Below are 13682 nucleotides of genomic sequence, written 5' to 3'. Positions count from 1 at the left end.
TCTTGCCAAAAGCAAAGGCATTTTTAGATTTAATGACATTGTGCACAAAAGAGCTAATACCAACACAATCTGCCACTTTGTCAGTGGCAGCTAAAGAACCCAAACAAAGTCAACAGTCCTACGTTAAAAGAAACAAATCATTAGGTTGAAAACAGAACTGTCAAAAGAAGCACAACTGACTGATTTAGTGATTGGTGATGAACATCAGGCACGACACAGATGTTGTCATCATCATCATTTATTGATGCCTAATTGCACATAATGTCTGACTAAGGAAAACACAAAGTATTTAAATCTCATTATCTGTAGTTGAGAGAAGTAACTCTCCATTTATTGATCCCTTCATTCTGGATTTATTGATAGAGCAACTATGATGAGTCAGGCACTGTGCTGGGTGCTGGGGTTACAAGGATTTGCAGAGCAAAGCAGGTGTGCTCCTGCCCTTGAGGAGCTTATGGGCTATGAGGGGAGACAAACAAAAAAATAAGAAAGACCATGAAGAGAGTAGCAAAATGCTGAGAATAACATGGAGTCCATTTTGTAAAGGGGGTCAGGTAAGACCTCTCTGTGGAGCTGACACTTAAGCTAATAGTTAGAGGGAAATCAGAGGCTAGTTTGGAGAAGGAGCAGAAGAAAATCACTCCAGATTCGAACAACAGGTTCTGAGGTGGGAAAAGGCTTATTGGGTCCATAGAACCAAAAGGAGGCCAGAGTGACTGAAGCAGAGTAGGCAAAAAGGAGGAGACAAGAAGGAGGTGGAGAGGTGGGCAGGAGCAGCAGGAGACACAAGGCCTCAATTTTATTCTCCACGCAATGGGAAGCCAACACAGGGACCCTATACGATCCCTTTAGCTTCCACGTGGAAAATGGATTGCTGAGGGTTGAGAGCAGAAACAGGAAGACCAATTATGAGACTGCTGCCATAGCCTAGCTGAGGTATGATGTCCTGGGTTAAGACAGTGGCAGCAAAGATGGAGAGAATGGACAACTTGAGAACTCAGAATCACAGGACCGGCTGATGGGGAGAGAAGGCAAAAGAGGGCAATGCCTGGTTTACTACCTTGAACAGCTGGGTAGACTGTATGCCATTTAAGGAATGGCGGAGGCACATTGGGAGCACAAGGGTAGAGGGGGATAAAAAGCAAGAGCTTGATGTTGGTGGCTTTGGATGTGTTAAGCATGAGATGTTAATTTTGTTGACACGTAGAGAAGAAAACAAGAAAAACGTTGGCTGGAGGAGGTGCCAAGATGACAGAGCAGAGAGACTCACAGCTTGCCCTCTCCCACAAATACACCAAGAATTAAATCTACAAACCCACTGAATCGCACAGAACACCTGCTGAACTCTGACAGAGTGTCTCTCGCTTCGAAATACAGGAGGATTCTCACAAAATCCAATAAACAACAAGTTTATACTACATAGCACAGGGAACTATATTCAACATCTCGTAGTAACTTGTGAAAAAGAAAATGAAAATGAATATAAGTATGTTCATGTATGACTGAAGCATTATGCTGTACACCAGAAATTGACACACTGTAAACTGACTATACTTCAGTCTATACACACACACACACTAAAAAAAAGGAAAAGAAAAACGTTGGCTGTGTAAGTTTAGTGTTCAAAGGAGAAGTGAGATGGAAACGGACCTTTGAGAGTCATCAGTCAAAGAGTGGTAGCTAAAGTTGTGGAAATGGATGGACTCACCTAGCAAGCAAGTCTAGAAAGAGCAGAGAAGAATGTCTGGACTAGGCTGTGAGAACAGCCAACATTTAAGAAGGGACTGTGCTGGACAAGCAAAGACCTGATCCAATGCTATCCCCCTCACTCCCAACCCTGCATCATGCCAAGATGGTACTCAGCCTCTAGGAATTTCCAGTGAGCCCCCACGTGCCTCTCTTTTATTCTGAGGCCTTTTCCAAAATCCTCCTTTCATTCTTAGGGAAATGGGATTCTCAACATAACTGCCTTTTCCTCTCCCATCCAGTCTAAGCAAAAACTTTTGCCTATGAGAGGAATACAGAAGCCTTCAGTGTCTGTTCTGCACTGCTAATTCCATCAGATTTCTCGTTATTCATGCCTGGCAGTCTAATTTTCTTCTTTCGCCTCTCCCAGCACGGTCGTAGCCTTAATTATTGACCTTTTCATTCTTCGAACACCACCTCTTCCCCTTGTCTTTGTTCTCAGGAAGTTCTGCTCATATGATTATCTGCTAGAGCCTCACCTGGGGATAGAAATTGGTTTCTGTGGACAAGTCCTCCCCTTCTAATCTCAATCAGACAAGGCAGAGATCTCTGTACATCAGATATTAAACTCACACTTGACAGATCATGCTTCTGGTTTCTTTCTTGCCAGCCTGTGGGTTAATAGGTTTACATCCTTTGCAGAGGTGTCTCACCAAATTTTCATGAGGTTGGATTTCCCAAGGGTGACAGTCACTCCTACTCTCTTCCTCCTGCTCAAAAAGCAGCAGGGGAGAGTGTTACATCATCACACTTGCAGAGTATGCATCTTGTTCTCAGGACCACATTTTAAGAGAGATGGACAAACTAGCAGGCATTCACAATGGAGCAGAAAATCAAAGCCACACCAAATAAGCAACAGTCAAAAGAGTTAGAGATGTTCAGTCTAAAGAGAATATGCTGGTGCAGAAGTCAGGAAACGATGGCCCACAGACCAAATCTGACCTGCCGTGTGTTTTTGTAAATAAAGTTTTATTGGAACTCAGCCATGTCCATTTGTTTATGTATTGTCTACAGTTCCTTATCATGCTATAGTCACAGAGCTGAGTAGTTGTGACAGAGACTGGCAGGCTTGCAAGGTCTGAAATATTTACTATCTGGCTCATCATAGAAAAAGTATGCCAATCCCTCCTCTGGAAAGGGAAGGGAGTGAGGGAGGGATGGAGGAGAAGAGGGGAAAATATGACTGTATTCAAATATCTAATGGAAGAAAGAGGAACTTGAGTTATTCAGCATGGCCCAAGATACCAAACAAGGAGCAATAGGTTGAAGCTCCAGGACAAGAGTTCAGCTGAAGATAAGGATGAGCTCTCCATCAGGCATGGAAACCACACCAGAGTGGTTGCCTGAAGCAGCAAAGATGATATATTGTTGGATCCGCATGGGTCGGGTGGTCTAAGATTCCCCAGAGGTATAAGCAGGTTTAGCTCAAGATTTTGCTAAAGGCAGCATGCAATTGGAAGAGGTTTTGAAAGGCAGGGTAAGGTTGGAGAAAAAGCTGTGGCTAGAGAGAGCAGAGGGGAGAAATTATGGGGAGGAAAGACAGAGTGATGTGGCCATGTAGTGAGGAACTTGATAAAAGATGGAGGTTTAACTGTTTGGTCTGTGAATATAATCTTTTATTCTATGTTCTCCTAGAATCTTCAGTTAAAGCAATAGCCTTTATTTCTGGGGTTGTATTTGTGGCAATTTTGAGGAGAGAATGTGACATGGTGGCACTTGTCTTAAGGAAATAGCATATTAGCCCAAAGAGACCTGGGTCCATTCCAGTTGAATCAACCCTTGTAGATAAGTCACAAGCCTTGGGATTTCCCTGAGGAAGGTCCAAATCTGTGAAAATTTCACGGAAGTTGTCCAAACCCTTACAATGTACAACAGTAATATAAACTATATTTGTATTTATAAGTACAAGAGTAATATAAGCTATAATATAAATAATGAGCTGTAATATAAACTATGGACTTTGGGTGACTATGATGTGTCAATGTAGGTTCACCAATTGTAACAAATGTACCACTCCAGTGGGGGTGTTGATAATGGGGGAGGCTGTGCACATGTAGGGCAGAGGGCATATGGGAAATCTCTGTACCTTCCTCTTGATTTTGCTGTGAACCTAAAACAGCTCCAAAAAAAAATGTCTTTAAAGAAAAGTTTCATTAAAAGTTTCAAACAAGAAGGACATTGAGGATATAGTTCGCTCCGGGTTGGATCCTAGGAACTCATGGATCTTCAGCAGATGGGAAATGTGTACCCCACCTGCCCACACCCTCATGGGCTACTTCTATTGCACTCAAAATTTAGTAGCTTTGAAACACAACAATTTATTATTTCTCATGATTCTGTGAGTTCACTGGGCATTTCCTCTGCTAGTCTCACCTGGGCTCACATGCAGTTGAAAGCCCAGCTGGGCTGGAAAGGTGCCCGATGGCTTCATTTACAGGCCTGGCAGATGGTGCTGCTGGTGTCCAGGAACTTGGTTTTCCTTCATATGCCCTCTCATCTTCCAGAGCCCTCCTCCCCTTGAGCAGGAGATCCAGGGCTTACTTGGTGCTGGCTTCCAAGAGAGCAAAAATAAGGGAAGCTACAAGGGCTCTCAGAGCTTAAGACTAAAAGTTGGACACTATCACCTGAGCCACATTCTACTGGTCAAAGCAAGTCATAGGCAAGTCAGAGGACCTCTTGATGAAGAATTTGCAATTACACTTCAAAAGGGCGTTTGTGGGATGTTGCCTCATCTTTGGAAAATACCTAACACACACACTCATACACATACCCTTATATGCAACCGTCCCCCAAGGTGCATCCATGGCCAGGCAGAACCTCAACTCTACAGCACTCAACGGAAGAAAGAAATTAGAGTGTCCTACATGCCAGTTTTTCTCTTGCTTGACTTCAGCGCCATCATAAGCGGACCCTATCAGAGTTCACATCCCTTGAGAAGCATTGTAATTGATCTTTGGATTAATCAGTAAGTATCTGAATCCACAGCAACAGTCTGTGCGTAGGAAATGTTCAGCTCATGGCAGGTTTTTCTTTTCTGCTAAATCATGCTGAGAGAACCATAGTGAAAATTTGTATTTTAAAAAAATGTTTAAAGCCCCAATCATTAACAAATTTAACAGGATGCATCTCCTAATCCTTTCCTTTCATCATGAACATCTCTTATTTTTTCAGCCTAATGCCCCCCACTTCTATTGAGACTCCCACTTCTTCCTAGCCTAGTCATGTGGCTCTAGTGGGGGCTACCATGTTCTTACATGACTCCGCCCCCTTGGCCACAGTTGATTGGTCCAGAGATGAGCATACGACCCAAACAAGCCAATCAGATTTCTTCCCTCAGATTTGTTTTTCCTAGGTGGAAGTGGAAAAATATAATCATGCTCTGTGATGAACAGGAACTGTGGAATGAGACAAAGAGGAGCGTTTGTGGCCACATTCCTCACCTTATGGAAAAAGCCAATCCTGAGTGAGAGAAAATTAAAGTGATATGTAAACAAAGGCAGACACAGAGATGCAGAGAGAGATCTGGTGGTGTGTGAGTCCCTGGTTCCTGGAGCCCAGCTGTATCCCTGCCTTTTTGCAAAGTGGTTTCAATGACATGACATTTGGGAAATTATGCCCAAAAAGGACTCTTGCAGATGCCATGTCCATAGCTGATTTGTAGTCACCATTCTAGTACTGCATGAACCCCATTTTAGCCTCCTTCCCTTCCTTGAAGCACTTCCCTATGCCCCTATGGGTGCTCTCTGGGGTCACCTCCCAAATAAACCACTTGTGCTCCCATCCTTGTTTCAGGGTCTGCTTTAAGGGAAAGCCAGACTAAAGTATGATCCCTTTTCTTACCTACAGTAGTAAGATGTGGGTTTCTGTCACTTGAAACCAAGAGTTCTGAATATTAACTTCTGCTGGGATGATTCCCAAAATGTGTTTGGAAATTTCCCCATCTCTACTCCAGTGATTATGTCAAAAGTATGTAGATTTCTTAACAAAGTTTAGTGGTGTTCTTGATCAACTGTAAGTTTCACAAAATGCACTGCACCTCCATAACAGTTCCCCATGACTGATACGACAGCCATGCAAAAGACAGTAAGAGTCAGAGATGACTCTACTGGACTGGCAAAGAAGAATCTAGTCCAGGGTGGCATGGTTTGGAGAGGCTTCTGAAACTGTGGAACCCACAAGCCTGCATGAGCCATAGCTGAGTACGAGGACAGCTTGAAAACATAGCAGCAGGAAGGGATTGACTCTCTCCTCTATATTTCATCCTCCACCCCATCCAGAATGCTCAATAAATATTTGCCAAAACAGATGATGGATTGAAGCCTTCCAAACCAGAACTCACCAAAGAGAAACCAAGATACGCTACAATGCTGTGACCATAAGCATCACAGTGACTACAATGAGAATCCTCTCTAACCACCTCCACTAAGCTCTGCTGATTACATCAAATGTTGCACTTTGGGGGAGTTTCAGTGGACATGGTGGATTGTTGCATGACTGCTGGTTATTTTTCGCGTGTTTCCAAAATATTGAGATATGTGTGACTTGTCCCTAAAAGGGCCTAAGTGATTAACATGCAATTCCCAAAGGGCCAAACCACTTAGTACAAGTTTTCACATTCTCTCAAAACATCTACACACCAGGTAGGTACTCAAGGTTCTCTCCAGACTAAAGAATGCCCAGTCTTGGACAGTCCTGATCCTGGTACCAACAGCAGCTCTCCTCCAGGCCTGGCTTTCTCAGAGTATCATACGTTGTTCTTTGCCACCAAGGGTAACCAGGGACATCAACTAAAGATAATAATGTTTTATTGGCCCTCAATCATCTGTCCTTCCCACGTGCTGGAAGGAGTGCCAAGTCCAATTTGTTCAAGCACAAAATAGCATTATTGGCATCATCAGATCTGATAACAAAACTATCAGTGGCAGTTTATTATCATACTAAAAGCAATATCTGTTGACTATTTACAGTACCAAGGACCAATCCTACTGCATTAGCCAGGATAGACTAGGTTGTGCCCCAGTAACAAATGAACCCTAAAATGTCAGTGGCTTGGCAACAATGGCTGACTTCTCACTTCTCTATTGGGTTAGCTGGGGACTACGTAGCAACATGGTCACTCATGGATACAGAATGATGGAAATTCTACCATCTCAACACAAAGCTTCCACAGTTACTGTGGCAGAGGATGAGAGGGTGAGATGGTTATGCACCAGCCCTTGAAAGCTTCAGTCTGGAAGTGATACACGTGGCTTCCCGTCACAACACATGGGCCAGGATTACAAGGAGGCTGGGAAGTGACAGGGAGCCCATGGATGGCTTCCTGCCAATTATCTCACTAGAGCCTCACAGCCTTAGGAAATATATCATTACTCCTTACAGAGAAGGAAACCGAGGCACAGAGAGGTTATGGGACTTGCCCCCAGTGTCACAGATGGTAAGTGGCAGAGAGACGCAAGCCCAGGCCTGCAAGCTACAAAACACTCTCAACTACTTTGCTGCATACTCATCACAAACTTCTACAGAATCCCCTTGTGTAGGAAAACGCCATGCTAGCTAATAGGAGAAGCCAAGCTATGCAAATACAAAACGGAGCTCCCCTGACACACCACCTCCTCATCCCAAAAATTCAACCTACGTGAATACCTGGAACAGAACTCTCAGGCAATTTCAGGAAGGGCGAAATGGATCATCTCTTCTGGGTCTGATATCCAGCCCACAGTCCACCCACATCAAGATAAAAACCTTCCAAAAACTTCACCTGAAAACCTGGGTAGATTGTCAACTCTTGTCACTGGAAAACCCATTGGTGACATCTTTACACAATTCACAGATATTTCTAAAGCTGTGAAGGTAAATGTCATCCATGTACCCGTAGGAAGCAACCACAGACAGATCTGTTAGGAGACTGTTTTCATATCCAAAGAGCAGCTAAGTGATGCTTCCAACAGGCTAATTCCTCCCAGCCTGCAAAAGTCTAGCACCACCTTCTCCAGGGAGCCCTCCCCTGCCTGGCTTCTGGTTAGGACCTTCTTCTTGTGTTCCCACATTTCTTCCCACATGCACCTCTGGCAGGGCCTTTCCATCACATGTCACCTTTTATTTGTCTGCCTGTCCCCTGGACTCTGAGCAAACTCATGGGCAAACTGCATCTATACTTCTGTGTCTCTGACACCTAGCACATAGTATGTGCTCAATAAATGTGGGGTAGATGGGTAGATGCTTAAGCCTGTTCAAAGCAATTTGTTCCCTTGAGGAATTTAACCCCCTGTGCTCAGCAAGCATGTAGCCAAGTATTGAAACTATAGTCCTGGCCTCACTTCCACTGCGTGAACTTGGAGTGGTTCCATAGCCTCTCTGAGCTGTTTTTCAGCTACAAAGTAAAAGATACGTTGTAAAAATTAAATGGAAAGCAGAGGGTATTCAAACAAAAGCTCACACACAAATGTTCACAGCAACATTATTCACAATAGCCAAAATGTGGAAACAACCCAAATGTCCATTAGGCAGTGAATGGACGTATAAAATGTGGTCCATCCATACGATAGAATGAAGCACTGACACCTGCTACAATGTGAATGAACCTTGAAAACATTATGCTCAGTAAAAGAAGCCAGACACAAAGGGCCAGATATTGTATGATTCCACTTAAATGAAAAATCCAGAATAAGTAAATCAAACAGACAGAAAGCAGATTAGTGGTTGCTGAGAACTGGGGGAGGAAGGAAGGAGGAGTGACTGCTAATGGTCTCCTTTTTAGGTGATTAAAATATTCTGAAAATAGATAGTGACAATGTTTGCACAGCACTGTGAATGTGCTAAATGTCACTGAAACCGTCCACTTTCAAATGGTTTAAATGGTATGTTTTATCTTATGTGCATTTGATCACAATAATTTTTTTATTCTTATGGGGAATTTTCAACTAACAACCTTTGTAGGATTTTAAAAAATATCGAATGGGATAGAATAGATGTTGTATATGCAAGTCCCAGTCCTCATGGGCAATCAATCCATGGTGGCTGTTTTCATATTCATAATGAACAGTAATTTGTTCTCCTTATAAAAACAGGCTATATTAAGCAAAGGAAAGCACCAACATAATTTGCTCTCCAAATGTTCACAACAGTGGAATTCGTATAAAAGTCCAAAATATTCACACGGTTTGCCTTTTGTTATTGTCATAAAATATACGTAATATTTAGCATTTTTTATCGTTGTGTTTTTTCATTTGTCTTTTTAGGGAAAGGGAGGGGAGGTAATTAAGTTGTTGGTTTTTTTTTTTCAGTGGAGGTACTGGGATTGAACCCAGGACCTCATGCATGCTAAGCATGCACTCTACCACTGGGCTATATCTGCCCCCCCCCCACTTTTTACCATTTTAATGTACACAGTTCAGTAGCATTAGTGCATTCACAGTCTTGCGCAACCACCACCACCATCTGTCTCTAGAACCTCTCCATCATGTCAAACACACCATCTTGCTTCGCTCCTGGTGTTCTGATCCACAACAGAGCTAGGGCAGAATTATCAATTTGGACTTTGCCCAACCGTAGATAAAAAAGGGAGAAAATGGGAGCGGGCTGTGAACTCAGCGATGTGAGCGTGGGAGGCTCTGGTGACATGATGGGGCCTGGGGCCCTCACGCTGCTGCTGCCCGTCCTGCTGGGCTGGGCCAGCTGCCATCCCATCCCAGGGAGGAAGAGCTTCCACAAGTTGCTGTTAATCTCCTTCGATGGGTTCCGCTGGGACTATGATCAGGACGTGGACACCCCCAACATGGACCACCTGGCCCAGGAGGGCGTGAAGGCCAAGTATCTCACACCACCCTTCGTGACAATGACTTCCCCATCCCACTTCACTACCATCTCGGGTAAGCTCCACCCCTCAGCCAGCCCGCTATGCCAGCAAGAGCCCAGCATCCCTCGTTCCCTGAAACAGAGCCAATTCTCAGTCGGCTCTGGGGAAGCAGCCCATGCCACTTGGGGTCACCCCCTAGAAGAAGCACTAGCTTAGAATATCCAGGGATGTGCAGGGCTGTTTCTAGAACCCAAGGGCTATGGAGCCCCAGCCTGCAGACAGAATGAGGACCACGGCTGCAGCCTCCTAAGGAATCTCCCAGATGTCCACGCCCACCCACCCTTCACCCTGCCTTTCACACCGTGGCCAGTGATCTTTCTTAAAAGTAAAAAATTTAAAGAATTTTATAAAAATAATAAGACATTAATGTTTATAGAACTCAATTAGACCAGGTCACTCCCCTACCTAATACTGGCAAGTTGGAACGACACCAGTGCTCTTTGAAGAGAAATTTTATCTTTTGGTGGCCCAAAAGTTCCCCACAGCCTGTGCCTCCAGCCAGCCCCCACCTGCCTCAGGGCCTTTGCCCAAGCTGACCCCCCAGCTCACCTGGAGCTTGTAGTCCAACAAGGGGGACAGATGCTGGACAAGCAAACATGCTAATAGATGTCATTACAAGTAAGAGAGGCACAAAAAAGGGAGAGCTTCTCTGGGAGAAGACAGCAAGGGCAAACTGACTTGAAGTCGGAGAGGCAGGCAAGTGCTCTCTGAAGAAGAGGCAGATGACCTGCAAGTGAAAGAGACCTTAGGAGTCCAGAGGAAGGAAAAATGTTCCAAGTGGAGGGAACAGCATGTACGAGGTCTCTGTGGCAGGAAGGAATGTAACTGTTCCAGAATCCCAGTCACCACTAAGCAAATAAAGAGAGTCCATTCTAAAAGAGAGGCAGAGAAGAAAGCCATCGGGATGCAAAGGATTTCATTACAATAAGACTAACAGTAGCTTCCATTTCTCCAACGTGAGCCTGAGGCCAGGCTCCATGCCAATGCTTTGCCTCCGTTCTCTCCAGCATAATACTGCAAAGCAAGTGTTGTCCCCATTCCACAGATGAGAAAACCAAGGCTCAGCAAGGCTGAGTAACTGACCAGTCACTCAGCCAGGGAGTGGGAAGGAAGAAGCCAGGCTTGGAACCAGGCTTGGGACCAACCCAGGCTTTGTCACATGGAGCTGGTTCTGCCCACTTCTGAGCCAGGAATCTGCAGACCCTCCCTCAAGTGACAGGGAGGGTGCTGGCAACATAAGCCTTACCCCAACCCAGAGAGCCACTCACTGGGGTCTGAGGGCAGCTCCAGGAACCTCTGACACGATAGGCAAACTGCTGGTGCCTTTTTGCAGGGAGAGGATTTCATCACTTCCACCAGACTCTCAAAGGGGCCCTTGAATCAGAAACTTAAAACACAAAGCTGAGCAACCATTCAGAGGGAGATGTGCTGAGAGAGATTTTCTACATGTAAACTCTTTGAGAGGCAAGTCATTCGGGGACTAATAGCACCAGGAAGCAAGAACTAAAGAGCCCTTTTCTGGAGAAAGCAAACGACACTTCCCAACGGCATTAACTTCATAACACTTAAAAGATCTCCCAAGGGCAGATTCTGGGTCCCTGAATGCTGAGAATACAATGGGCACAAAATATTGTAAGCCATGCTCACCTTTTACTTATTCCCAGAAGGCACTTGATGAGAAGATATAAACAGTGAGAGCAAATTTTTTTAATTACAAAATCACCCCCAACTCCTCTCCTACGCTCATTGCCAGTAGGGAATGGAAACAGATATCACTTCAATGGAAGGTAATTTGGTGTCATCCCATATAATTATGAACACACAAACTTTCTTATCTGGCAAATCCACTTGTAGGACTTTATCCTACAGTTACATATTTGCTTAGTAGAAAATAATGTACATATAAAATTTTCATTGCATTAGTGTTTGTAACAAGAGAAAATAGAAACAATCTGACCATCCATACTGTCACCTTTAAAAGAAAAACTGAGGAAGCTCTTTGTGCCCAGTAGGAAGTTATCCTCAAGAAGATGGATTAAGTGACAAAAACAAGATGCAAAGAATATGTGTAACATACGTATACATATGCATGTGATGTACATGTGTATATAATATGTGTGTATATATATATGTGCATACAATTGCTTATAGATGCATAGAGGACTTCTAAATAAATAAACAAGAAATTGGTGACACTGGTTCCTCCAGGAAGGGGATGGAGTGGAAGGGAGACTTTGCACTATACATCCCATGTACCTTTTAGGTCTTGGACTGTGTGGACGTATTGCCTATAAATAACAAAATTTATATACAAAAAATAATCTTTTTAATTTACCTCTTGTGGAAAAAAACATATTCCCCTGCCCCTCTTATTTATAACCAACTTGCCATTTATTGAGCTGGTGAACATTCACTGCTTTAAAACAGGTCTCACAGCCTCAGCACTATTGACATTAGGGATCAGATGGTTCTCAGTGGTGGGCGCCATCCTGTTTACTGTGGGATGTTGAGTAGCATGCCTGGCCTCCACCTACTAGGTGCCAGGAGTGCCCCCTCCTCCCACTATGACCACCAAGAACATCTCCAGACATGGCTTAATGCCCACTGAGGGACAAACTGGCCCCCAGCTGAAACCCCTGTCTTGGGTGGCTGAATCACTACCTGGCTTACAAAAATGTTCAGCAGGTACCACGATTGTCATATCCTTTGACTCTTGTAACAGTGATAAGGAGTCAAAACAAGTGAGATACCCGAGGCCCATAAAAGTGCAAATTTGTCCCAAAGCCCCACACAGAGATTTGAACTCAGCCCTGGACAGCTCCAGACAGTCCTCTAATGTGCCTACAGCCCTCCGGTGTCTTTCCTTCTAATTAAGTATCTTTGAATGCTGCACATCCTCAGAGCTTCCAGGCAATGGGCGGTATCCTGAATATGTTGTATTAATGACACAGAAGCCTCCTCGGACCCAGAAAAACTACCAGCATTTGTCTTCATGAGCTGGGCTCAAGCCGACCTCTGTCTGATTCCAGTGTGGAAAAGCATCATTCATAATAGAAAAAATAATGGATAAAAATCAGTGCTGCCGGCACCCAAAGACCTCTTCAGATTGCAGGGGGTAGGCTTGACAAGAAGTATGATAAAGGGGGCTCCCTTGGCCCAGTGACTAATTAACTAGAGTCTCGTGAACACCTCAGGGCAAGTTAACTCGGGGAAAGAAGTGAGGAGACGCGTGCTGCTGTACTGCTTCTCAGCTCAGCTGCATAAAGCGGCAGCTCCCATAAGGGCTCAGGTCTGAGGAGCCATGTAACCACCCCTCCAAGCTTTTTAGACAGAGTCCAAAGGGCCAGGAGCCAGGTGGTCCCAGGCAGGGAGCCCAGCAGGGAGAGACCATGCCCCAGGCATAACATTTAGCCAACTTGGCTGGTCAGGTCAGAACCCTGGGCCCCCCAGGTCCACATCTGGGCAGCAGGGCCTCCTCTTGCCTGGGGGCTGTCAGGTGAGCAGAATCTGAGTCCTCACCCCAGAGCCAGGATCACATGACCCTCCTCAGCTTTCCCGATGCTGGTGCAGAAAGTCTTCCCCAAGAGTTTTTTAGAGGGCTTATGATGCAGTCACCCTTTTGTTTGACAAATATTGTTTGAGCATCTCTGTTGGGCCAGGCGGTGTGGACAATTGCCAACTACACACTTATGTGTCTCCAGGGTCTTGCCACCTTTCCACTGCTTGATGCACAGATCAGGCTCCTGTCTCTTCTGCTCCCAAATTCCACAGATCTTTTGGGGGGGTTGCTTCCTTCTCTCTGGAGCTCCACCCACTTTCTTGGGGATCCTTCTGTCTCTTTGTTTCCTTTCTCTGACAGCTCAGGGAATCAGGCAGGGAAGGTTTGTTCTTAGTCCCCTGTGTCCCCACCCAAACCTTTCTCTGCCCCTCAACTCCTCCAGAAGGGGTTGAGCTGGTGAAACCTCAAAGCCAGAAGAAGTCTCTGCTTTCCCCACTTTTTCCCATGGTATCCTCTCCTTGAAGCATGAAAAACAGAAGTCCTGGCTGTTTGAACAAAGGAAAGACTAAAGGAGAGAGGATT

General features: G+C 44.8%; 1 protein-coding gene across 1 annotated transcript in view; it reads left to right on the top strand.

Moving 5' to 3' along the window:
• The first annotated feature begins 9354 nt into the window (after positions 1-9354).
• Positions 9355-13682, top strand: part of LOC105065825 (ectonucleotide pyrophosphatase/phosphodiesterase family member 7-like) — a 32067-nt gene continuing 27739 nt past the window's right edge. The window contains exon 1 of the mRNA XM_074346729.1: positions 9355-9614. Coding sequence (XP_074202830.1) covers positions 9365-9614 — 250 coding nt within the window. The 5' untranslated portion in view covers positions 9355-9364. The remainder of the gene's footprint in view (positions 9615-13682) is intronic.

The sequence above is a fragment of the Camelus bactrianus genome, chromosome 18 (assembly GCF_048773025.1).
Source record: "Camelus bactrianus isolate YW-2024 breed Bactrian camel chromosome 18, ASM4877302v1, whole genome shotgun sequence".
In the NCBI taxonomy this organism is placed as follows: Eukaryota; Metazoa; Chordata; class Mammalia; order Artiodactyla; family Camelidae; genus Camelus; species Camelus bactrianus.
The sequence above is the reverse complement of the archived record's forward strand: the minus strand, read 5'-3'. Positions and strand labels throughout refer to the sequence as shown.